The following is a 24,123-nucleotide window of genomic DNA, read 5'->3' on the forward strand; positions in this document are numbered from 1 at the left end:
TGAGACTCACCAAACCAAATTGCACTGGAGAGAGGAAGGACACCTTCCTTCATCCACCCCCCACCCCCGCCGGATTCCCACATACCCTGACCCCTTTCTCTGGATTTCGGAGCCATTTCCAGAGTCCCGCTCATATGACCTCATTCGAAGTGCACTGTGGACGAGCTGCCATCTGCAGCTGCTACCACAGCAGCCAAGGGCTTTAGCTCCCGAGTACCTCCCTTCCTTTGGAACTTGGGGGCCCTCTACTCCCCACTTGCACACCACAGACCTTTGCTGAGGATTGTGGGGACCCTCACTCAGTTTGCAGCACGTTGTAGCCATCCCTGTCCTCTCAATACCTCCCTTGCAACTCAGCTTGTGAGCTCCTTTGGAGCAGCGTGGCCCACCTGGCTGCAACGGCAGAGACACAGCTGACAGTGAAACAACAGCTTCGATCTGACAGCCGGAAAGCTCTGTCAAAAGGGACCTCCCTCTTCACACCGTAGAGGCTGTAGGAGCCGCCAGGGTTTGGGAACCAGTGCTGGGGCCAAAATGACTCCACAGCTGTTTTCCTTCCTGGGGAGGGTTCTGGCTCGAGTGGGAATGGCTCAAGTCTCCTAAGGTTCTGAAAGCCCACTGTGTGCAGATTCACGGTACACAGAGAGGAGAAGGTGGAGTCCTGCCCTGGAGGTGGTCACAGCTCACGGATGAGCCAGGCAGGCAGGCAGGCAGGCAGGGCATGAGAACACCTGAGCTGCCTTCATGAGTGAGTGGTGTGGGGGCAGAGGAAGAGAAGCCGGTCTGCTCCCTCATGTGGTGCCCAGGGCAGGTTGTCCCCAGAGGAAACCCTTACGACGGTGAGGACTCTCACTGCTGTTTCCCAAGGGGTTCCGTCGGTGCGTGTCTTCCCCGGAGCGGTCAGGCCGTCTCTAAAGTACACTGGCCATGGGCATTGCCTCTCCTTGGAACTTCCCATGTGTTTCTCTTTTGTATGGAACAGTGATTTTTCTAGAGGGGTTCTGGGCCACAAGGTTGTTGGGTCATTTGCTAGCCTTCTGTCGTGAAGAACGCTTTCCTGGGCGTTGGGGTGGTTTGTTGTTCCAGCTCCCTTTCTTGGCTTCTTTTGGGAGCTGGTGCAACAAGAGGAGCTCAGCCTCTGCCTTCTGGCTGAGATGGCACCCTTCAAACAGCAATGCCTGCCTGGAGATAATGATGGCATTTGCCAAAAGGGCTTCGTTTGGCACATGATATCTTGAAAGGACGTACACCGTCCTTTCAGCTATCAAAGGCTAGTTCAAATGACATAAAAATGAGAACTCTCCAATGGAGTCTTACAGTAGGTGGAGAGTCCGAAAAAAACTCCTTCAGTCATCTCACTGAGAGTCATTGATTGGGGACACCAAGAATATAGGAAGGAATGCAGAAAGAAAAGATGAAATTGTGGTCAGGATCGGGGAGAGGGATGAACAGGGCCTGCTTGCCTTGAACCCAGGCTTTGTTGGCGGGTGGGGCATAAAGATCGAACGGGTCTGAAACTACAGAGTGGTGATGGTAACACCGTATCACCAGAGTTACACAACAGTGTCCCAAATTGCAACAATGATGAAAAAGTTTACTAATCCCAACTTAACCAACAAAAATAGACGAAACCATACAAAAAGTAAAACATCACCAGAAAGGTGGAAACAAACCAAATGCAAAGCAGCTCAGGGGAAAGGAACTCCATGTCCCCTGGGGGCAGACCGAGTTGCCGGCGTCCACGGTGAGCAGACAGGGATGGAGGCTGCAGAGCCGACCGCTCCCCTGGACATGGTGTTTCCGGCAAGGGCTCTGGGTCTCTGTCCAGAGCAGGGGCTCGTTCTTCCTGCAGGGGCGGGTGAGTCATCGTCGGCGTCTGGGTGTTGCGCGGGAGCCAGGGCAGGCTCTCCCTGCCGAGGCGGTGACTCCTCCTCTGCCTCGGGTTCTCCTGCCAAAGCCCGAGCAGGTACAGGTGCACGTGGAGGTGGAGGTTCTGGCTGAGGGGGTGGGACATCAGTGCCTGGGGCTGGGGGTCCTGCAGGCACGGAAATCCGATCTGCCCGGTGTGCTGGCCAGTACCCAGCTGGCCTGGTGTCTCTGCGAGGGCAAGGCTCGGTTCTCCATCTGCCCTCGGTGGATCCCTGGGTCCTGCACCTGGAGCCACCACCTCTGTAGGCACAGGTCTGGGAAGTGGAGCCTGTTTCCAGTTGGAGGCCAGTGCTAGAGCTGGGGGAGAAGCAAAGTTTGCCCACAGACCAGCCTTGGCATGTGCGTATCCCGGGACAGAAAGCTTCCAAGAGATTCCGAAAGAATACCCAGGGTTGGATGTCTTTTGGGACTGAAGTGTGCAAGATGGGGGTGGGGGTGTGAGGCCAGCGCTTGCTGCAGGCCCAGCAGCATCTTTCGGGGACTCGTCCCTGTGTAGCTCAGCACCCCCTCCCCACACACTCCCGTGCACCAGCCCCAGCGTCCTTACCTCTGTGCTCTGGCGTGCTGGGCTCCAGGTCCTCCTGCTGCCTCAGAGGCCGGGGTTCTCGGGACTCTGGGTCGGAGCCGGGTGTGCTGAGCTCCGTGGCAGCCTCAGACTGGGCCGCCGGGTGTATCCTGGGCGGTGTCTCGGCAGCAGGCCTTCCCCGCCTCCGCTTCGCCCCCGGTGGGGCTGATGCCTCCGTGGGCACGCTCACCTGGAGCCTGCACTGGGCCTCACGGGCGGGGGGTTGGTGCTCCGACCCCTCCCTCCGGGAGGTGGACGGGGTGTCCCCGTCCTCGGCCTCATCACGTGGGAAGCTCTGCAACGACAGTGACCGTCAGCCAGCCGTGCTGGGAGTTTTCCGAGCTGGGCCTGGCCAGTGGAGCCGCTGCTTCTGCCTGCTCGAACTTCTCTTCCCAGAAGGGTCAGAGACGTGTGTCTGCTCAGATCCCCACCCGGGAGGAAAGAGACCCACCTGAGGGTGTGAGGTCAGCCTGGGCGGCCGGCCCTGCCCGCACTGTTCCCATCCCAGCCAGCCTGATCTCCCCTGGGGTGTGGACACAACTTGTCCGCAGGCTTCTGACCCCACATCCGCCTGGGCTTCCTTGAGGGAGACACACCCCGAGAAACCCGCATCCACACACACAGGCAAAGGACCCGGTGTTTCCGGGTGGCATGGGAGAGGTGGCCTGGCCCGGCCTGGGGCTCCCCGTGTTACCTTTCTGTTTCTCCGGGCAGAGGGCCAGAGGCCTCTCGGGGGTGCCCTGAGCCAACGTCGACAGGGTGCCCACGCACACTGCCTGTGAGCTCTCCTGAGGCCCCGGCCTCTGGGCAGGGGCAAACAGCAGAACATCCTGGCAGCAAGAGATCTGGCTGGGGGCTCCTCTCCGCTCTGGAGGCCTGGATACCCGGGTTGCGGGTTCTGTTGGGTTCTGTTGCCGGCAGGTGACATCATTTCCTGGGGTTCGTGCTGAGGTCCCTTCCCCAAAACTTCCCAAGGGAATCTCTGGGTTTCTGACTGCTCGACCACCCCCCTTAGGCCATGTGCAGGCACATTGACAGCCACACAGCCCAGCCCACAGCCCTGGGGAGGCCTGGGTGCAGCCAGGGCCTGAGCTCCGAGGACCCCGCTGCTCTCAGACCAGGCTCCTTCTTCTCATAAGTGGTGTGGCCCTGGACAAGCATATGCCCCTCAGGGTTTCCCCAGTCTCTCCATCTGCAGAGTGGGGGTCATTCTCCCATCTGTTTCCTAGGTCTGTCGGCCTACGAGCAGCTCCATGCCTCTCCACCTGGGGCCGATATCACGTGGAGCTTGTGCGCTGAGACTTCAGAAAGAAAGACTCCATCCAGGGCTGACACAGCACAGAATGGGGCAGAACGAGGCCTGGATGCGCCGTGGTACCCAGGAAAAGGCACTGCCCCTCCTGACTGTTTTGAGACCCCACATCCAAGTTGGAGGCCCGAAAGGAAGACTCGAAGGTCTCCCTCTCTTATAGAAAAGAGTAGCCAACTTTCTGGTCCTCTGTTTCCATTGAGATTCTGTTCAAGTGTCCCAGCTCGGCTTCTGCGGGTGGCTGAGCTTCTAATGGCTCCCTGCGTTCTTGTCTTTTCCTCTCCAAACCTTCCGTCCTTTTCCCCCTTCTGGGGTGGATGGGCGCTGTCATTGCTTCTACCTTCGAGACAGATTGATGAAAAGTCTGGACCATCGACTCCTTTCCTCTCTTTGGTTCCGTGTCTCTCTCTGGCTGTGTCCCTCTCTTTTCCTTTCTCGATTCAGTCTGTGTCTTCCTCTTTCTCTCTCGTGTGTGGATGGATGGATGCTAGGAATGCACATGTATATGATTAGATGAGGGTTATGTTTTAGGGATGGGTTAGAGGGAGAGAAAGGCTTTAGGTCGGAGTTGGTCATGGGGGAAGGGTCAAGGGTGGTGGTGGTGTTTCTTGGAATCTGAGTGCTGTGCATTCTTCGTCTCTTTCCATATGAACCCCTTCTCAGATACACCACTTGCAAGGAGTCTCTCATGTTCCGTTTCCTATCTTTTGCATCTGTGAATGCTTAGCTTCTCTGTTGTGAAGAGGTTCCATTGGATGGAAACCCATTGGTGTACTTCGTTTCCCTCTTTCCCTTACTTGAAGAGACCCATTTCTACCTCCGCCCAGCAAATGGCAAGGAGACTCTGATGTTAAGGAGCCTTTGACCTACGCTTCTTTCTAGCTATCTCATGACATCAGTCTTTAGGGTGAGGTTTTTCCCCGATATTGAGGTGGTGTGAGATCAAAACCAATAGCGTTCTTCAGATGTAGCTGTCTGGTTTTCCCATGGCCATTTATTGAAGAGGCTTTCTTGTTCCCATTTGGATATTCTCCCCTTCTGTGTCAGAGATGAGTTGACCATGGATGCCGGGGTTTGTTTCTGGACCCTCAACTTTATTCCATCGATCTGGATCTGTGTGTGTTGTTGTATTCCCAATAGCATACTGTCCTGCTGCTGCCGCTGCGGCTAAGTCACTTCAGTCGTGTCTGACTCTGCGCGACCCCATGGCCTGCAGCCTACCAGGCTCCTCCGTCCAGGGCATTTTCCAGGCAAGAGTACTGGCGTGGGTCGCCATCGCCTTCTCCGATACGCTCCTGAGGATCCTAGTTTGGTCGTCTAATTTCCTTTCACACAACCTTGGATGTCCGTATCGGGGCTTTTTCGTCGGATTGTATTGACAATTTAGGCTCTTTTCTGTTTCCGTAACCCCTTTTGCAATTCTTTGTTCGGTGCGACAATGCATTGGCATTTTGGGAGGAATAGCATCCAAGCTGTGGATTGCCTTGTGGGGCTGTGACATCATTTTCCCAATAGGAATTCTTTCAAGCCCTGAGCACAGCTTCTCTTTCCAGTGATTGGTGTGGGCTTGATCTTCCTTCTTCCATCTCTCGCCGTTTTGTGAGAACAGGTCCTTCCTTCCCTTCTGGGTTAGATGGACTCGTGGGTATCACTTCAGTGAATGGCATTGTCAGTGGGGGTGATAATTCCCTTCTCATTGGAAGACTTTGCTGTGAGTATTAGAAATGCAAGTGATTTCTCTTCCCCTTCCTCCCTGTCCATCTCTCAGAGCCACCGGGAAACAGAGGCCTCATCCAGGGTCACACAGGCCTGAGGGAGTGCAACTAGACTGTTGTTTCTTCAGGCCCTCCGTGCTGGACATCATCCGGGATACTCTGTGTGTGTCTTCCTCAGTCTGGTGTCCCTTCAGACCTTTCCCTAGTTTTCACAGGCTTGTTGTGTTGGTGTTCTTTGTCTGTTTGGAGACACATCCTTGAGAAGCTTTGTGTTTCCACTCATTCGTCTCGCGATGTATGACCTGTCTTTTGCTTTTGTAATGAGGTCTTTCCCACAGTAGATATCTTTGATTTTGCAAAGTCCACTGTATTCTCTGGGTTGTTTTGTGGACTGCCTTTTAGTTTTGTGTGTGAAGACTCAAAGCACGTGTCCGGTTTCTGCTCATTGTTCTTCTAGATTTGTGACAAGTTTTCATGGAAACTTTGTCTAGGGATAACTGGAAGTGAACTCGGTGTAAGGTGTCAAGTCTCCATCTCCATTCATGTCATGCCCTGCAGTTTCCAATTCCCTGTTCCTGAGTGGTTTTGGAGACCTTGTGGGAAGTTTGGTTGCATGGGAGTTTGCATTTCCACCTTGAGTAGATTCCCACTGTTCTGCCCTCAGGGACACTGTCAAGGGGGAGTGAGGAGCAGCCTGCACTTCCAGCAGTGACCACACGGTGGGGCGAGTGCTGCTCTCCCCTCTGGGAGCCCCAGGCCACAGGCATCCCAGTGAGGAGCCAGCTCTGTGCTCGGCTGAAAGGAGTTAGACTCTCAGGAGCCTCTGAGCCCTTGCCTTTGGATCACCCAGGGTGGGCATTTACTGTGACAGAAAAAAATTGCCCTGAATTCCATGGACGGAAGAGCCTGGCTGTGTAGAGTTCGTGAGTTGCCGTGAATCAGACACAACTGAGGACACAAAAACTCAATAGACTAAAACACTTTTGGGGGGTGGGGGGAGTGAAAGGGGGTGATGTGGGGTTTTTTTGTCGTATATAATAGCCAAGGGAAATCTAGTTTAAACCTAAATTCACATAGATGGGAAAGGTATAGCTCTCCGTCACCCTATTAAAAAAAAAAAAAAAAACTACTTAACTTTTCTGAAAGTTTATTTAGTAGCTTCCTTGAGCAGTTCATTGTGAAGCATTTTTTTTTTTTCTGTGACATCGGCCTCATTAAAAAGTACGGTTTGCCTTTACTGGATAATTTTGTTCATTGGTTTGTTAGGGAATCTTGGTAATATTTGAGTTTCCTGGGGAGCATGGTCACATGACCTGGCCCTGGCCAATCGGTGCGTTCCACCTCCCTGGCCACTGTGATTGGCTCCGGACTGGGGCAGTGCCCAATCGGGGCCCAGGGCCGGGCCTCACGTTGGAAGCCAGGGGAAGACGAGCTCTCGTCCTGCTGGGGTAGGGGAAGGGGTGGGGCCGGGGGAGGTCAGGCTCCAGCAGTGGGAGGGGCTTGAGGTCCGCCTGCGGCAGTTGGTGACCTTCCTGCTCCCCTCAGGGCAGAGCCGCCGGCCTGAGAATGAGGGCGCTGCTGAGCCCAGGGGCTGGGATGGCCCGTTGCTGCTGTGGTCCCAGAGCTCCACCCGAGACCTGACGGAGGCCGTCTGCCCGTGAGTCCTCTCCCGCTTGTTTGTCAGCTTGTTTGAACCATGCTGGGTTTTCTGCCCAGCCGGCTAAGGGGAGTCCCTGGAAATGCAAGGGTGTGGGTTTTGGCAGACTTCAGGGAAGACATGCCAGATGAGCCTGGGAGACTCCAGCTTAATCTGGATTCAGGAGATATCTCTTCGGGCCAGCTAGTAATTGTAGGATAAGCCTAATGAGTCTTCACAGGATGAAGAGAGTAACGTGCCAAGGTAGCAATCGATGTCCTCATTCGAGAGGATGATGAAGCTGGTGCTCAGAGAAGGGGGGAACTTGGCCACAGCAAGGAGGTGTGCACCCAGACGGAACCCCCAGATCCGGCCATTTGAGCTCAGGGAGGCCACTGGTGTGGCTTGTCCCTGTGGCAGGGGCCGAGGCACGCAGCCCACCCTGATTCCTGCGGGGGCCTGACTTGGGAAGTGCCATCTGGTAGCTTTGAGACTCACCAAACCAAATTGCACTGGAGAGAGGAAGGACACCTTCCTTCATCCACCCCCCACCCCCGCCGGATTCCCACATACCCTGACCCCTTTCTCTGGATTTCGGAGCCATTTCCAGAGTCCCGCTCATATGACCTCATTCGAAGTGCACTGTGGACGAGCTGCCATCTGCAGCTGCTACCACAGCAGCCAACGGCTTTATCTCCCGAGTACCTCCCTTCCTTTGGAACTTGGGGGCCCTCTACTCCCCACTTGCACACCACAGACCTTTGCTGAGGATTGTGGGGACCCTCACTCAGTTTGGAGCACGTTGTAGCCATCCCTGTCCTCTCAATACCTCCCTTGCAACTCAGCTTGTGAGCTCCTTTGGAGCAGCGTGGCCCACCTGGCTGCAACGGCAGAGACACAGCTGACAGTGAAACAACAGCTTCGATCTGACAGCCGGAAAGCTCTGTCAAAAGGGACCTCCCTCTTCACACCGTAGAGGCTGTAGGAGCCGCCAGGGTTTGGGAACCAGTGCTGGGGCCAAAATGACTCCACAGCTGTCTTCCTTCCTGGGGAGGGTTCTGGCTCGAGTGGGAATGGCTCAAGTCTCCTAAGGTTCTGAAAGCCCACTGTGTGCAGATTCACGGTACACAGAGAGGAGAAGGTGGAGTCCTGCCCTGGAGGTGGTCACAGCTCACGGATGAGCCAGGCAGGCAGGCAGGCAGGCAGGGCATGAGAACACCTGAGCTGCCTTCATGAGTGAGTGGTGTGGGGGCAGAGGAAGAGAAGCCGGTCTGCTCCCTCATGTGGTGCCCAGGGCAGGTTGTCCCCAGAGGAAACCCTTACGACGGTGAGGACTCTCACTGCTGTTACCCAAGGGGTTCCGTCGGTGCGTGTCTTCCCCGGAGCGGTCAGGCCGTCTCTAAAGTACACTGGCCATGGGCATTGCCTCTCCTTGGAACTTCCCATGTGTTTCTCTTTTGTATGGAACAGTGATTTTTCTAGAGGGGTTCTGGGCCACAAGGTTGTTGGGTCATTTGCTAGCCTTCTGTCGTGAAGAACGCTTTCCTGGGCGTTGGGGTGGTTTGTTGTTCCAGCTCCCTTTCTTGGCTTCTTTTGGGAGCTGGTGCAACAAGAGGAGCTCAGCCTCTGCCTTCTGGCTGAGATGTCACCCTTCAAACAGCAATGCCTGCCTGGAGATAATGATGGCATTTGCCAAAAGGGCTTCGTTTGGCACATGATATCTTGAAAGGACGTACACCGTCCTTTCAGCTATCAAAGGCTAGTTCAAATGACATAAAAATGAGAACTCTCCAATGGAGTCTTACAGTAGGTGGAGAGTCCGAAAAAAACTCCTTCAGTCATTTCACTGAGAGTCATTGATTGGGGACACCAAGAATATAGGAAGGAATGCAGAAAGAAAAGATGAAATTGTGGTCAGGATCGGGGGGAGGGATGAACAGGGCCTGCTTGCCTTGAACCCAGGCTTTGTTGGCGGGTGGGGCATAAAGATCGAACGGGTCTGAAACTACAGAGTGGTGATGGTAACACAGTATCACCAGAGTTACACAACAGTGTCCCAAATTGCAACAATGATGAAAAAGTTTACTAATCCCAACTTAACCAACAAAAATAGACGAAACCATACAAAAAGTAAAACATCACCAGAAAGGTAGAAACAAACCAAATGCAAAGCAGCTCAGGGGAAAGGAACTCCATGTCCCCTGGGGGCAGACCGAGTTGCCGGCGTCCACGGTGAGCAGACAGGGATGGAGGCTGCAGAGCCGACCGCTCCCCTGGACATGGTGTTTCCGGCAAGGGCTCTGGGTCTCTGTCCAGAGCGGGGGCTCGTTCTTCCTGCAGGGGCGGGTGAGTCATCGTCGGCGTCTGGGTGTTGCGCGGGAGCCAGGGCAGGCTCTCCCTGCTGAGGCGGTGACTCCTCCTCTGCCTCGGGTTCTCCTGCCAAAGCCCGAGCAGGTACAGGTGCACGTGGAGGTGGAGGTTCTGGCTGAGGGGGTGGGACATCAGTGCCTGGGGCTGGGGGTCCTGCAGGCACGGAAATCCGATCTGCCCGGTGTGCTGGCCAGTACCCAGCTGGCCTGGTGTCTCTGCGAGGGCAAGGCTCGGTTCTCCATCTGCCCTCGGTGGATCCCTGGGTCCTGCACCTGGAGCCACCACCTCTGTAGGCACAGGTCTGGGAAGTGGAGCCTGGTTCCAGTTGGAGGCCAGTGCTAGAGCTGGGGGAGAAGCAAAGTTTCCCCACAGACCAGCCTTGGCATGTGCGTATCCCGGGACAGAAAGCTTCCAAGAGATTCCGAAAGAATACCCAGGGTTGGATGTCTTTTGGGACTGAAGTGTGCAAGATGGGGGTGGGGGTGTGAGGCCAGCGCTTGCTGCAGGCCCAGCAGCATCTTTCGGGGACTCGTCCCTGTGTAGCTCAGCACCCCCTCCCCACACACTCCCGTGCACCAGCCCCAGCGTCCTTACCTCTGTGCTCTGGCGTGCTGGGCTCCAGGTCCTCCTGCTGCCTCAGAGGCCGGGGTTCTCGGGACTCTGGGTCGGAGCCGGGTGTGCTGAGCTCCGTGGCAGCCTCAGACTGGGCCGCCGGGTGTATCCTGGGCGGTGTCTCGGCAGCAGGCCTTCCCCGCCTCCGCTTCGCCCCCGGTGGGGCTGATGCCTCCGTGGGCACGCTCACCTGGAGCCTGCACTGGGCCTCACGGGCGGGGGGTTGGTGCTCCGACCCCTCCCTCCGGGAGGTGGACGGGGTGTCCCCGTCCTCGGCCTCATCACGTGGGAAGCTCTGCAACGACAGTGACCGTCAGCCAGCCGTGCTGGGAGTTTTCCGAGCTGGGCCTGGCCAGTGGAGCCGCTGCTTCTGCCTGCTCGAACTTCTCTTCCCAGAAGGGTCAGAGACGTGTGTCTGCTCAGATCCCCACCCGGGAGGAAAGAGACCCACCTGAGGGTGTGAGGTCAGCCTGGGCGGCCGGCCCTGCCCGCACTGTTCCCATCCCAGCCAGCCTGATCTCCCCTGGGGTGTGGACACAACTTGTCCGCAGGCTTCTGACCCCACATCCGCCTGGACTTCCTTGAGGGAGACACACCCCGAGAAACCCGCATCCACACACACAGGCAAAGGACCCGGTGTTTCCGGGTGGCATGGGAGAGGTGGCCTGGCCCGGCCTGGGGCTCCCCGTGTTACCTTTCTGTTTCTCCGGGCAGAGGGCCAGAGGCCTCTCGGGGGTGCCCTGAGCCAACGTCGACAGGGTGCCCACGCACACTGCCTGTGAGCTCTCCTGAGGCCCCGGCCTCTGGGCAGGGGCAAACAGCAGAACATCCTGGCAGCAAGAGATCTGGCTGGGGGCTCCTCTCCGCTCTGGAGGCCTGGATACCCGGGTTGCGGGTTCTGTTGGGTTCTGTTGCCGGCAGGTGACATCATTTCCTGGGGTTCGTGCTGAGGTCCCTTCCCCAAAACTTCCCAAGGGAATCTCTGGGTTTCTGACTGCTCGACCACCCCCCTTAGGCCATGTGCAGGCACATTGACAGCCACACAGCCCAGCCCACAGCCCTGGGGAGGCCTGGGTGCAGCCAGGGCCTGAGCTCCGAGGACCCCGCTGCTCTCAGACCAGGCTCCTTCTTCTCATAAGTGGTGTGGCCCTGGACAAGCATATGCCCCTCAGGGTTTCCCCAGTCTCTCCATCTGCAGAGTGGGGGTCATTCTCCCATCTGTTTCCTAGGTCTGTCGGCCTACGAGCAGCTCCATGCCTCTCCACCTGGGGCCGATATCACGTGGAGCTTGTGCGCTGAGACTTCAGAAAGAAAGACTCCATCCAGGGCTGACACAGCACAGAATGGGGCAGAACGAGGCCTGGATGCGCCGTGGTACCCAGAAAAAGGCACTGCCCCTCCTGACTGTTTTGAGACCCCACATCCAAGTTGGAGGCCCGAAAGGAAGACTCGAAGGTCTCCCTCTCTTATAGAAAAGAGTAGCCAACTTTCTGGTCCTCTGTTTCCATTGAGATTCTGTTCAAGTGTCCCAGCTCGGCTTCTGCGGGTGGCTGAGCTTCTAATGGCTCCCTGCGTTCTTGTCTTTTCCTCTCCAAACCTTCCGTCCTTTTCCCCCTTCTGGGGTGGATGGGCGCTGTCATTGCTTCTACCTTCGAGACAGATTGATGAAAAGTCTGGACCATCGACTCCTTTCCTCTCTTTGGTTCCGTGTCTCTCTCTGGCTGTGTCCCTCTCTTTTCCTTTCTCGATTCAGTCTGTGTCTTCCTCTTTCTCTCTCGTGTGTGGATGGATGGATGCTAGGAATGCACATGTATATGATTAGATGAGGGTTATGTTTTAGGGATGGGTTAGAGGGAGAGAAAGGCTTTAGGTCGGAGTTGGTCATGGGGGAAGGGTCAAGGGTGGTGGTGGTGTTTCTTGGAATCTGAGTGCTGTGCATTCTTCGTCTCTTTCCATATGAACCCCTTCTCAGATACACCACTTGCAAGGAGTCTCTCATGTTCCGTTTCCTATCTTTTGCATCTGTGAATGCTTAGCTTCTCTGTTGTGAAGAGGTTCCATTGGATGGAAACCCATTGGTGTACTTCGTTTCCCTCTTTCCCTTACTTGAAGAGACCCATTTCTACCTCCGCCCAGCAAATGGCAAGGAGACTCTGATGTTAAGGAGCCTTTGACCTACGCTTCTTTCTAGCTATCTCATGACATCAGTCTTTAGGGTGAGGTTTTTCCCCGATATTGAGGTGGTGTGAGATCAAAACCAATAGTGTTCTTCAGATGTAGCTGTCTGGTTTTCCCATGGCCATTTATTGAAGAGGCTTTCTTGTTCCCATTTGGATATTCTCCCCTTCTGTGTCAGAGATGAGTTGACCATGGATGCCGGGGTTTGTTTCTGGACCCTCAACTTTATTCCATCGATCTGGATCTGTGTGTGTTGTTGTATTCCCAATAGCATACTGTCCTGCTGCTGCCGCTGCGGCTAAGTCACTTCAGTCGTGTCTGACTCTGCGCGACCCCATGGCCTGCAGCCTACCAGGCTCCTCCGTCCAGGGCATTTTCCAGGCAAGAGTACTGGCGTGGGTCGCCATCGCCTTCTCCGATACGCTCCTGAGGATCCTAGTTTGGTCGTCTAATTTCCTTTCACACAACCTTGGATGTCCGTATCGGGGCTTTTTCGTCGGATTGTATTGACAATTTAGGCTCTTTTCTGTTTCCGTAACCCCTTTTGCAATTCTTTGTTCGGTGCGACAATGCATTGGCATTTTGGGAGGAATAGCATCCAAGCTGTGGATTGCCTTGTGGGGCTGTGACATCATTTTCCCAATAGGAATTCTTTCAAGCCCTGAGCACAGCTTCTCTTTCCAGTGATTGGTGTGGGCTTGATCTTCCTTCTTCCATCTCTCGCCGTTTTGTGAGAACAGGTCCTTCCTTCCCTTCTGGGTTAGATGGACTCGTGGGTATCACTTCAGTGAATGGCATTGTCAGTGGGGGTGATAATTCCCTTCTCATTGGAAGACTTTGCTGTGAGTATTAGAAATGCAAGTGATTTCTCTTCCCCTTCCTCCCTGTCCATCTCTCAGAGCCACCGGGAAACAGAGGCCTCATCCAGGGTCACACAGGCCTGAGGGAGTGCAACTAGACTGTTGTTTCTTCAGGCCCTCCGTGCTGGACATCATCCGGGATACTCTGTGTGTGTCTTCCTCAGTCTGGTGTCCCTTCAGACCTTTCCCTAGTTTTCACAGGCTTGTTGTGTTGGTGTTCTTTGTCTGTTTGGAGACACATCCTTGAGAAGCTTTGTGTTTCCACTCATTCGTCTCGCGATGTATGACCTGTCTTTTGCTTTTGTAATGAGGTCTTTCCCACAGTAGATATCTTTGATTTTGCAAAGTCCACTGTATTCTCTGGGTTGTTTTGTGGACTGCCTTTTAGTTTTGTGTGTGAAGACTCAAAGCACGTGTCCGGTTTCTGCTCATTGTTCTTCTAGATTTGTGACAAGTTTTCATGGAAACTTTGTCTAGGGATAACTGGAAGTGAACTCGGTGTAAGGTGTCAAGTCTCCATCTCCATTCATGTCATGCCCTGCAGTTTCCAATTCCCTGTTCCTGAGTGGTTTTGGAGACCTTGTGGGAAGTTTGGTTGCATGGGAGTTTGCATTTCCACCTTGAGTAGATTCCCACTGTTCTGCCCTCAGGGACACTGTCAAGGGGGAGTGAGGAGCAGCCTGCACTTCCAGCAGTGACCACACGGTGGGGCGAGTGCTGCTCTCCCCTCTGGGAGCCCCAGGCCACAGGCATCCCAGTGAGGAGCCAGCTCTGTGCTCGGCTGAAAGGAGTTAGACTCTCAGGAGCCTCTGAGCCCTTGCCTTTGGATCACCCAGGGTGGGCATTTACTGTGACAGAAAAAAATTGCCCTGAATTCCATGGACGGAAGAGCCTGGCTGTGTAGAGTTCGTGAGTTGCCGTGAATCAGACACAACTGAGGACACAAAAACTCAATAGACTAAAACACTTTTGGGGGGTGGGGGGAGTGAAAGGGGGTGATGTGGGGTTTTTTTGTCGTATATAATAGCCAAGGGAAATCTAGTTTAAACCTAAATTCACATAGATGGGAAAGGTATAGCTCTCCGTCACCCTATTAAAAAAAAAAAAAAAACTACTTAACTTTTCTGAAAGTTTATTTAGTAGCTTCCTTGAGCAGTTCATTGTGAAGCATTTTTTTTTTTTCTGTGACATCGGCCTCATTAAAAAGTACGGTTTGCCTTTACTGGATAATTTTGTTCATTGGTTTGTTAGGGAATCTTGGTAATATTTGAGTTTCCTGGGGAGCATGGTCACATGACCTGGCCCTGGCCAATCGGTGCGTTCCACCTCCCTGGCCACTGTGATTGGCTCCGGACTGGGGCAGTGCCCAATCGGGGCCCAGGGCCGGGCCTCACGTTGGAAGCCAGGGGAAGACGAGCTCTCGTCCTGCTGGGGTAGGGGAAGGGGTGGGGCCGGGGGAGGTCAGGCTCCAGCAGTGGGAGGGGCTTGAGGTCCGCCTGCGGCAGTTGGTGACCTTCCTGCTCCCCTCAGGGCAGAGCCGCCGGCCTGAGAATGAGGGCGCTGCTGAGCCCAGGGGCTGGGATGGCCTGTTGCTGCTGTGGTCCCAGAGCTCCACCCGAGACCTGACGGAGGCCGTCTGCCCGTGAGTCCTCTCCCGCTTGTTTGTCAGCTTGTTTGAACCATGCTGGGTTTTCTGCCCAGCCGGCTAAGGGGAGTCCCTGGAAATGCAAGGGTGTGGGTTTTGGCAGACTTCAGGGAAGACATGCCAGATGAGCCTGGGAGACTCCAGCTTAATCTGGATTCAGGAGATATCTCTTCGGGCCAGCTAGTAATTGTAGGATAAGCCTAATGAGTCTTCACAGGATGAAGAGAGTAACGTGCCAAGGTAGCAATCGATGTCCTCATTCGAGAGGATGATGAAGCTGGTGCTCAGAGAAGGGGGGAACTTGGCCACAGCAAGGAGGTGTGCACCCAGATGGAACCCCCAGATCCGGCCATTTGAGCTCAGGGAGGCCACTGGTGTGGCTTGTCCCTGTGGCAGGGGCCGAGGCACGCAGCCCACCCTGATTCCTGCGGGGGCCTGACTTGGGAAGTGCCATCTGGTAGCTTTGAGACTCACCAAACCAAATTGCACTGGAGAGAGGAAGGACACCTTCCTTCATCCACCCCCCACCCCCGCCGGATTCCCACATACCCTGACCCCTTTCTCTGGATTTCGGAGCCATTTCCAGAGTCCCGCTCATATGACCTCATTCGAAGTGCACTGTGGACGAGCTGCCATCTGCAGCTGCTACCACAGCAGCCAAGGGCTTTATCTCCCGAGTACCTCCCTTCCTTTGGAACTTGGGGGCCCTCTACTCCCCACTTGCACACCACAGACCTTTGCTGAGGATTGTGGGGACCCTCACTCAGTTTGCAGCACGTTGTAGCCATCCCTGTCCTCTCAATACCTCCCTTGCAACTCAGCTTGTGAGCTCCTTTGGAGCAGCGTGGCCCACCTGGCTGCAACGGCAGAGACACAGCTGACAGTGAAACAACAGCTTCGATCTGACAGCCGGAAAGCTCTGTCAAAAGGGACCTCCCTCTTCACACCGTAGAGGCTGTAGGAGCCGCCAGGGTTTGGGAACCAGTGCTGGGGCCAAAATGACTCCACAGCTGTCTTCCTTCCTGGGGAGGGTTCTGGCTCGAGTGGGAATGGCTCAAGTCTCCTAAGGTTCTGAAAGCCCACTGTGTGCAGATTCACGGTACACAGAGAGGAGAAGGTGGAGTCCTGCCCTGGAGGTGGTCACAGCTCACGGATGAGCCAGGCAGGCAGGCAGGCAGGCAGGGCATGAGAACACCTGAGCTGCCTTCATGAGTGAGTGGTGTGGGGGCAGAGGAAGAGAAGCCGGTCTGCTCCCTCATGTGGTGCCCAGGGCAGGTTGTCCCCAGAGGAAACCCTTACGACGGTGAGGACTCTCACTGCTGTTACCCAAGGGGTTCCGTCGGTGCGTGTCTTCCCCGGAGCGGTCAGGCCGTCTCTAAAGTACACTGGCCATGGGCATTGCCTCTCCTTGGAACTTCCCATGTGTTTCTCTTTTGTATGGAACAGTGATTTTTCTAGAGGGGTTCTGGGCCACAAGGTTGTTGGGTCATTTGCTAGCCTTCTGTCGTGAAGAACGCTTTCCTGGGCGTTGGGGTGGTTTGTTGTTCCAGCTCCCTTTCTTGGCTTCTTTTGGGAGCTGGTGCAACAAGAGGAGCTCAGCCTCTGCCTTCTGGCTGAGATGTCACCCTTCAAACAGCAATGCCTGCCTGGAGATAATGATGGCATTTGCCAAAAGGGCTTCGTTTGGCACATGATATCTTGAAAGGACGTACACCGTCCTTTCAGCTATCAAAGGCTAGTTCAAATGACATAAAAATGAGAACTCTCCAATGGAGTCTTACAGTAGGTGGAGAGTCCGAAAAAAACTCCTTCAGTCATTTCACTGAGAGTCATTGATTGGGGACACCAAGAATATAGGAAGGAATGCAGAAAGAAAAGATGAAATTGTGGTCAGGATCGGGGGGAGGGATGAACAGGGCCTGCTTGCCTTGAACCCAGGCTTTGTTGGCGGGTGGGGCATAAAGATCGAACGGGTCTGAAACTACAGAGTGGTGATGGTAACACCGTATCACCAGAGTTACACAACAGTGTCCCAAATTGCAACAATGATGAAAAAGTTTACTAATCCCAACTTAACCAACAAAAATAGACGAAACCATACAAAAAGTAAAACATCACCAGAAAGGTAGAAACAAACCAAATGCAAAGCAGCTCAGGGGAAAGGAACTCCATGTCCCCTGGGGGCAGACCGAGTTGCCGGCGTCCACGGTGAGCAGACAGGGATGGAGGCTGCAGAGCCGACCGCTCCCCTGGACATGGTGTTTCCGGCAAGGGCTCTGGGTCTCTGTCCAGAGCGGGGGCTCGTTCTTCCTGCAGGGGCGGGTGAGTCATCGTCGGCGTCTGGGTGTTGCGCGGGAGCCAGGGCAGGCTCTCCCTGCTGAGGCGGTGACTCCTCCTCTGCCTCGGGTTCTCCTGCCAAAGCCCGAGCAGGTACAGGTGCACGTGGAGGTGGAGGTTCTGGCTGAGGGGGTGGGACATCAGTGCCTGGGGCTGGGGGTCCTGCAGGCACGGAAATCCGATCTGCCCGGTGTGCTGGCCAGTACCCAGCTGGCCTGGTGTCTCTGCGAGGGCAAGGCTCGGTTCTCCATCTGCCCTCGGTGGATCCCTGGGTCCTGCACCTGGAGCCACCACCTCTGTAGGCACAGGTCTGGGAAGTGGAGCCTGGTTCCAGTTGGAGGCCAGTGCTAGAGCTGGGGGAGAAGCAAAGTTTGCCCACAGACCAGCCTTGGCATGTGCGTATCCCGGGACAGAAAGCTTCCAAGAGATTCCGAAAGAATACCCAGGGTTGGATGTCTTTTGGGACTGAAGTGTGCAAGATGGGGGTGGGGGTGTGAGGCCAGCGCTTGCTGCAGGCCCAGCAGCATCTTTCGGGGACTCGTCCCTGTGTAGCTCAGCACCCCCTCCCCACACACTCCCGTGCACCAGCCCCAGCGTCCTTACCTCTGTGCTCTGGCGTGCTGGGCTCCAGGTCCTCCTGCTGCCTCAGAGGCCGGGGTTCTCGGGACTCTGGGTCGGAGCCGGGTGTGCTGAGCTCCGTGGCAGCCTCAGACTGGGCCGCCGGGTGTATCCTGGGCGGTGTCTCGGCAGCAGGCCTTCCCCGCCTCCGCTTCGCCCCCGGTGGGGCTGATGCCTCCGTGGGCACGCTCACCTGGAGCCTGCACTGGGCCTCACGGGCGGGGGGTTGGTGCTCCGACCCCTCCCTCCGGGAGGTGGACGGGGTGTCCCCGTCCTCGGCCTCATCACGTGGGAAGCTCTGCAACGACAGTGACCGTCAGCCAGCCGTGCTGGGAGTTTTCCGAGCTGGGCCTGGCCAGTGGAGCCGCTGCTTCTGCCTGCTCGAACTTCTCTTCCCAGAAGGGTCAGAGACGTGTGTCTGCTCAGATCCCCACCCGGGAGGAAAGAGACCCACCTGAGGGTGTGAGGTCAGCCTGGGCGGCCGGCCCTGCCCGCACTGTTCCCATCCCAGCCAGCCTGATCTCCCCTGGGGTGTGGACACAACTTGTCCGCAGGCTTCTGACCCCACATCCGCCTGGACTTCCTTGAGGGAGACACACCCCGAGAAACCCGCATCCACACACACAGGCAAAGGACCCGGTGTTTCCGGGTGGCATGGGAGAGGTGGCCTGGCCCGGCCTGGGGCTCCCCGTGTTACCTTTCTGTTTCTCCGGGCAGAGGGCCAGAGGCCTCTCGGGGGTGCCCTGAGCCAACGTCGACAGGGTGCCACGCACACTGCCTGTGAGCTCTCCTGAGGCCCCGGCCTCTGGGCAGGGGCAAACAGCAGAACATCCTGGCAGCAAGAGATCTGGCTGGGGGCTCCTCTCCGCTCTGGAGGCCTGGATACCCGGGTTGCGGGTTCTGTTGGGTTCTGTTGCCGGCAGGTGACATCATTTCCTGGGGTTCGTGCTGAGGTCCCTTCCCCAAAACTTCCCAAGGGAATCTCTGGGTTTCTGACTGCTCGACCACCCCCCTTAGGCCATGTGCAGGCACATTGACAGCCACACAGCCCAGCCCACAGCCCTGGGGAGGCCTGGGTGCAGCCAGGGCCTGAGCTCCGAGGACCCCGCTGCTCTCAGACCAGGCTCCTTCTTCTCATAAGTGGTGTGGCCCTGGACAAGCATATGCCCCTCAGGGTTTCCCCAGTCTCTCCATCTGCAGAGTGGGGGTCATTCTCCCATCTGTTTCCTAGGTCTGTCGGCCTACGAGCAGCTCCATGCCTCTCCACCTGGGGCCGATATCACGTGGAGCTTGTGCGCTGAGACTTCAGAAAGAAAGACTCCATCCAGGGCTGACACAGCACAGAATGGGGCAGAACGAGGCCTGGATGCGCCGTGGTACCCAGGAAAAGGCACTGCCCCTCCTGACTGTTTTGAGACCCCACATCCAAGTTGGAGGCCCGAAAGGAAGACTCGAAGGTCTCCCTCTCTTATAGAAAAGAGTAGCCAACTTTCTGGTCCTCTGTTTCCATTGAGATTCTGTTCAAGTGTCCCAGCTCGGCTTCTGCGGGTGGCTGAGCTTCTAATGGCTCCCTGCGTTCTTGTCTTTTCCTCTCCAAACCTTCCGTCCTTTTCCCCCTTCTGGGGTGGATGGGCGCTGTCATTGCTTCTACCTTCGAGACAGATTGATGAAAAGTCTGGACCATCGACTCCTTTCCTCTCTTTGGTTCCGTGTCTCTCTCTGGCTGTGTCCCTCTCTTTTCCTTTCTCGATTCAGTCTGTGTCTTCCTCTTTCTCTCTCGTGTGTGGATGGATGGATGCTAGGAATGCACATGTATATGATTAGATGAGGGTTATGTTTTAGGGATGGGTTAGAGGGAGAGAAAGGCTTTAGGTCGGAGTTGGTCATGGGGGAAGGGTCAAGGGTGGTGGTGGTGTTTCTTGGAATCTGAGTGCTGTGCATTCTTCGTCTCTTTCCATATGAACCCCTTCTCAGATACACCACTTGCAAGGAGTCTCTCATGTTCCGTTTCCTATCTTTTGCATCTGTGAATGCTTAGCTTCTCTGTTGTGAAGAGGTTCCATTGGATGGAAACCCATTGGTGTACTTCGTTTCCCTCTTTCCCTTACTTGAAGAGACCCATTTCTACCTCCGCCCAGCAAATGGCAAGGAGACTCTGATGTTAAGGAGCCTTTGACCTACGCTTCTTTCTAGCTATCTCATGACATCAGTCTTTAGGGTGAGGTTTTTCCCCGATATTGAGGTGGTGTGAGATCAAAACCAATAGCGTTCTTCAGATGTAGCTGTCTGGTTTTCCCATGGCCATTTATTGAAGAGGCTTTCTTGTTCCCATTTGGATATTCTCCCCTTCTGTGTCAGAGATGAGTTGACCATGGATGCCGGGGTTTGTTTCTGGACCCTCAACTTTATTCCATCGATCTGGATCTGTGTGTGTTGTTGTATTCCCAATAGCATACTGTCCTGCTGCTGCCGCTGCGGCTAAGTCACTTCAGTCGTGTCTGACTCTGCGCGACCCCATGGCCTGCAGCCTACCAGGCTCCTCCGTCCAGGGCATTTTCCAGGCAAGAGTACTGGCGTGGGTCGCCATCGCCTTCTCCGATACGCTCCTGAGGATCCTAGTTTGGTCGTCTAATTTCCTTTCACACAACCTTGGATGTCCGTATCGGGGCTTTTTCGTCGGATTGTATTGACAATTTAGGCTCTTTTCTGTTTCCGTAACCCCTTTTGCAATTCTTTGTTCGGTGCGACAATGCATTGGCATTTTGGGAGGAATAGCATCCAAGCTGTGGATTGCCTTGTGGGGCTGTGACATCATTTTCCCAATAGGAATTCTTTCAAGCCCTGAGCACAGCTTCTCTTTCCAGTGATTGGTGTGGGCTTGATCTTCCTTCTTCCATCTCTCGCCGTTTTGTGAGAACAGGTCCTTCCTTCCCTTCTGGGTTAGATGGACTCGTGGGTATCACTTCAGTGAATGGCATTGTCAGTGGGGGTGATAATTCCCTTCTCATTGGAAGACTTTGCTGTGAGTATTAGAAATGCAAGTGATTTCTCTTCCCCTTCCTCCCTGTCCATCTCTCAGAGCCACCGGGAAACAGAGGCCTCATCCAGGGTCACACAGGCCTGAGGGAGTGCAACTAGACTGTTGTTTCTTCAGGCCCTCCGTGCTGGACATCATCCGGGATACTCTGTGTGTGTCTTCCTCAGTCTGGTGTCCCTTCAGACCTTTCCCTAGTTTTCACAGGCTTGTTGTGTTGGTGTTCTTTGTCTGTTTGGAGACACATCCTTGAGAAGCTTTGTGTTTCCACTCATTCGTCTCGCGATGTATGACCTGTCTTTTGCTTTTGTAATGAGGTCTTTCCCACAGTAGATATCTTTGATTTTGCAAAGTCCACTGTATTCTCTGGGTTGTTTTGTGGACTGCCTTTTAGTTTTGTGTGTGAAGACTCAAAGCACGTGTCCGGTTTCTGCTCATTGTTCTTCTAGATTTGTGACAAGTTTTCATGGAAACTTTGTCTAGGGATAACTGGAAGTGAACTCGGTGTAAGGTGTCAAGTCTCCATCTCCATTCATGTCATGCCCTGCAGTTTCCAATTCCCTGTTCCTGAGTGGTTTTGGAGACCTTGTGGGAAGTTTGGTTGCATGGGAGTTTGCATTTCCACCTTGAGTAGATTCCCACTGTTCTGCCCTCAGGGACACTGTCAAGGGGGAGTGAGGAGCAGCCTGCACTTCCAGCAGTGACCACACGGTGGGGCGAGTGCTGCTCTCCCCTCTGGGAGCCCCAGGCCACAGGCATCCCAGTGAGGAGCCAGCTCTGTGCTCGGCTGAAAGGAGTTAGACTCTCAGGAGCCTCTGAGCCCTTGCCTTTGGATCACCCAGGGTGGGCATTTACTGTGACAGAAAAAAATTGCCCTGAATTCCATGGACGGAAGAGCCTGGCTGTGTAGAGTTCGTGAGTTGCCGTGAATCAGACACAACTGAGGACACAAAAACTCAATAGACTAAAACACTTTTGGGGGGTGGGGGGAGTGAAAGGGGGTGATGTGGGGTTTTTTTGTCGTATATAATAGCCAAGGGAAATCTAGTTTAAACCTAAATTCACATAGATGGGAAAGGTATAGCTCTCCGTCACCCTATTAAAAAAAAAAAAAAAAACTACTTAACTTTTCTGAAAGTTTATTTAGTAGCTTCCTTGAGCAGTTCATTGTGAAGCATTTTTTTTTTTTTTCTGTGACATCGGCCTCATTAAAAAGTACGGTTTGCCTTTACTGGATAATTTTGTTCATTGGTTTGTTAGGGAATCTTGGTAATATTTGAGTTTCCTGGGGAGCATGGTCACATGACCTGGCCCTGGCCAATCGGTGCGTTCCACCTCCCTGGCCACTGTGATTGGCTCCGGACTGGGGCAGTGCCCAATCGGGGCCCAGGGCCGGGCCTCACGTTGGAAGCCAGGGGAAGACGAGCTCTCGTCCTGCTGGGGTAGGGGAAGGGGTGGGGCCGGGGGAGGTCAGGCTCCAGCAGTGGGAGGGGCTTGAGGTCCGCCTGCGGCAGTTGGTGACCTTCCTGCTCCCCTCAGGGCAGAGCCGCCGGCCTGAGAATGAGGGCGCTGCTGAGCCCAGGGGCTGGGATGGCCTGTTGCTGCTGTGGTCCCAGAGCTCCACCCGAGACCTGACGGAGGCCGTCTGCCCGTGAGTCCTCTCCCGCTTGTTTGTCAGCTTGTTTGAACCATGCTGGGTTTTCTGCCCAGCCGGCTAAGGGGAGTCCCTGGAAATGCAAGGGTGTGGGTTTTGGCAGACTTCAGGGAAGACATGCCAGATGAGCCTGGGAGACTCCAGCTTAATCTGGATTCAGGAGATATCTCTTCGGGCCAGCTAGTAATTGTAGGATAAGCCTAATGAGTCTTCACAGGATGAAGAGAGTAACGTGCCAAGGTAGCAATCGATGTCCTCATTCGAGAGGATGATGAAGCTGGTGCTCAGAGAAGGGGGGAACTTGGCCACAGCAAGGAGGTGTGCACCCAGACGGAACCCCCAGATCCGGCCATTTGAGCTCAGGGAGGCCACTGGTGTGGCTTGTCCCTGTGGCAGGGGCCGAGGCACGCAGCCCACCCTGATTCCTGCGGGGGCCTGACTTGGGAAGTGCCATCTGGTAGCTTTGAGACTCACCAAACCAAATTGCACTGGAGAGAGGAAGGACACCTTCCTTCATCCACCCCCCACCCCCGCCGGATTCCCACATACCCTGACCCCTTTCTCTGGATTTCGGAGCCATTTCCAGAGTCCCGCTCATATGACCTCATTCGAAGTGCACTGTGGACGAGCTGCCATCTGCAGCTGCTACCACAGCAGCCAAGGGCTTTATCTCCCGAGTACCTCCCTTCCTTTGGAACTTGGGGGCCCTCTACTCCCCACTTGCACACCACAGACCTTTGCTGAGGATTGTGGGGACCCTCACTCAGTTTGCAGCACGTTGTAGCCATCCCTGTCCTCTCAATACCTCCCTTGCAACTCAGCTTGTGAGCTCCTTTGGAGCAGCGTGGCCCACCTGGCTGCAACGGCAGAGACACAGCTGACAGTGAAACAACAGCTTCGATCTGACAGCCGGAAAGCTCTGTCAAAAGGGACCTCCCTCTTCACACCGTAGAGGCTGTAGGAGCCGCCAGGGTTTGGGAACCAGTGCTGGGGCCAAAATGACTCCACAGCTGTCTTCCTTCCTGGGGAGGGTTCTGGCTCGAGTGGGAATGGCTCAAGTCTCCTAAGGTTCTGAAAGCCCACTGTGTGCAGATTCACGGTACACAGAGAGGAGAAGGTGGAGTCCTGCCCTGGAGGTGGTCACAGCTCACGGATGAGCCAGGCAGGCAGGCAGGCAGGCAGGGCATGAGAACACCTGAGCTGCCTTCATGAGTGAGTGGTGTGGGGGCAGAGGAAGAGAAGCCGGTCTGCTCCCTCATGTGGTGCCCAGGGCAGGTTGTCCCCAGAGGAAACCCTTATGACGGTGAGGACTCTCACTGCTGTTACCCAAGGGGTTCCGTCGGTGCGTGTCTTCCCCGGAGCGGTCAGGCCGTCTCTAAAGTACACTGGCCATGGGCATTGCCTCTCCTTGGAACTTCCCATGTGTTTCTCTTTTGTATGGAACAGTGATTTTTCTAGAGGGGTTCTGGGCCACAAGGTTGTTGGGTCATTTGCTAGCCTTCTGTCGTGAAGAACGCTTTCCTGGGCGTTGGGGTGGTTTGTTGTTCCAGCTCCCTTTCTTGGCTTCTTTTGGGAGCTGGTGCAACAAGAGGAGCTCAGCCTCTGCCTTCTGGCTGAGATGTCACCCTTCAAACAGCAATGCCTGCCTGGAGATAATGATG

At 55.1% G+C, this 24,123-nt stretch overlaps 2 protein-coding genes and 1 long non-coding RNA gene across 3 annotated transcripts in view; 1 reads left to right on the forward strand and 2 right to left on the reverse strand.

Moving 5' to 3' along the window:
- LOC145529707 (uncharacterized) overlaps positions 1 to 24,123 on the forward strand; it is a 1,704,434-nt gene that overhangs the window by 1,131,652 nt on the left and 548,659 nt on the right. Inside the window, exons 144-146 of the long non-coding RNA XR_014071296.1 lie at positions 7,064 to 7,175; positions 14,705 to 14,816; positions 22,348 to 22,459. This is a non-coding gene — a long non-coding RNA (uncharacterized LOC145529707). The remainder of the gene's footprint in view (positions 1 to 7,063; positions 7,176 to 14,704; positions 14,817 to 22,347; positions 22,460 to 24,123) is intronic.
- On the reverse strand, positions 1,574 to 6,638 carry LOC145529541 (uncharacterized). Its single transcript, XM_081550121.1, has 3 exons — positions 3,189 to 6,638; positions 2,477 to 2,789; positions 1,574 to 2,226 (listed from the first exon to the last, which is right to left on the reverse strand). Exons 1-3 carry the CDS (start codon positions 3,423 to 3,425, stop codon positions 1,598 to 1,600), a joined length of 1,179 nt encoding a protein of 392 aa, XP_081406247.1. The 5' UTR covers positions 3,426 to 6,638; the 3' UTR covers positions 1,574 to 1,597.
- On the reverse strand, positions 9,216 to 14,279 carry LOC145529547 (uncharacterized). Its single transcript, XM_081550128.1, has 3 exons — positions 10,831 to 14,279; positions 10,119 to 10,431; positions 9,216 to 9,868 (listed from the first exon to the last, which is right to left on the reverse strand). The coding sequence occupies exons 1-3, from the start codon at positions 11,065 to 11,067 to the stop codon at positions 9,240 to 9,242; spliced, it is 1,179 nt and encodes a 392-aa protein (XP_081406254.1). The 5' UTR covers positions 11,068 to 14,279; the 3' UTR covers positions 9,216 to 9,239.

The sequence above is a fragment of the Giraffa tippelskirchi genome, chromosome 12 (assembly GCF_054371585.1).
Source record: "Giraffa tippelskirchi isolate mGirTip1 chromosome 12, T2T-mGirTip1v1.2.pri, whole genome shotgun sequence".
In the NCBI taxonomy this organism is placed as follows: domain Eukaryota; kingdom Metazoa; phylum Chordata; class Mammalia; order Artiodactyla; family Giraffidae; genus Giraffa; species Giraffa tippelskirchi.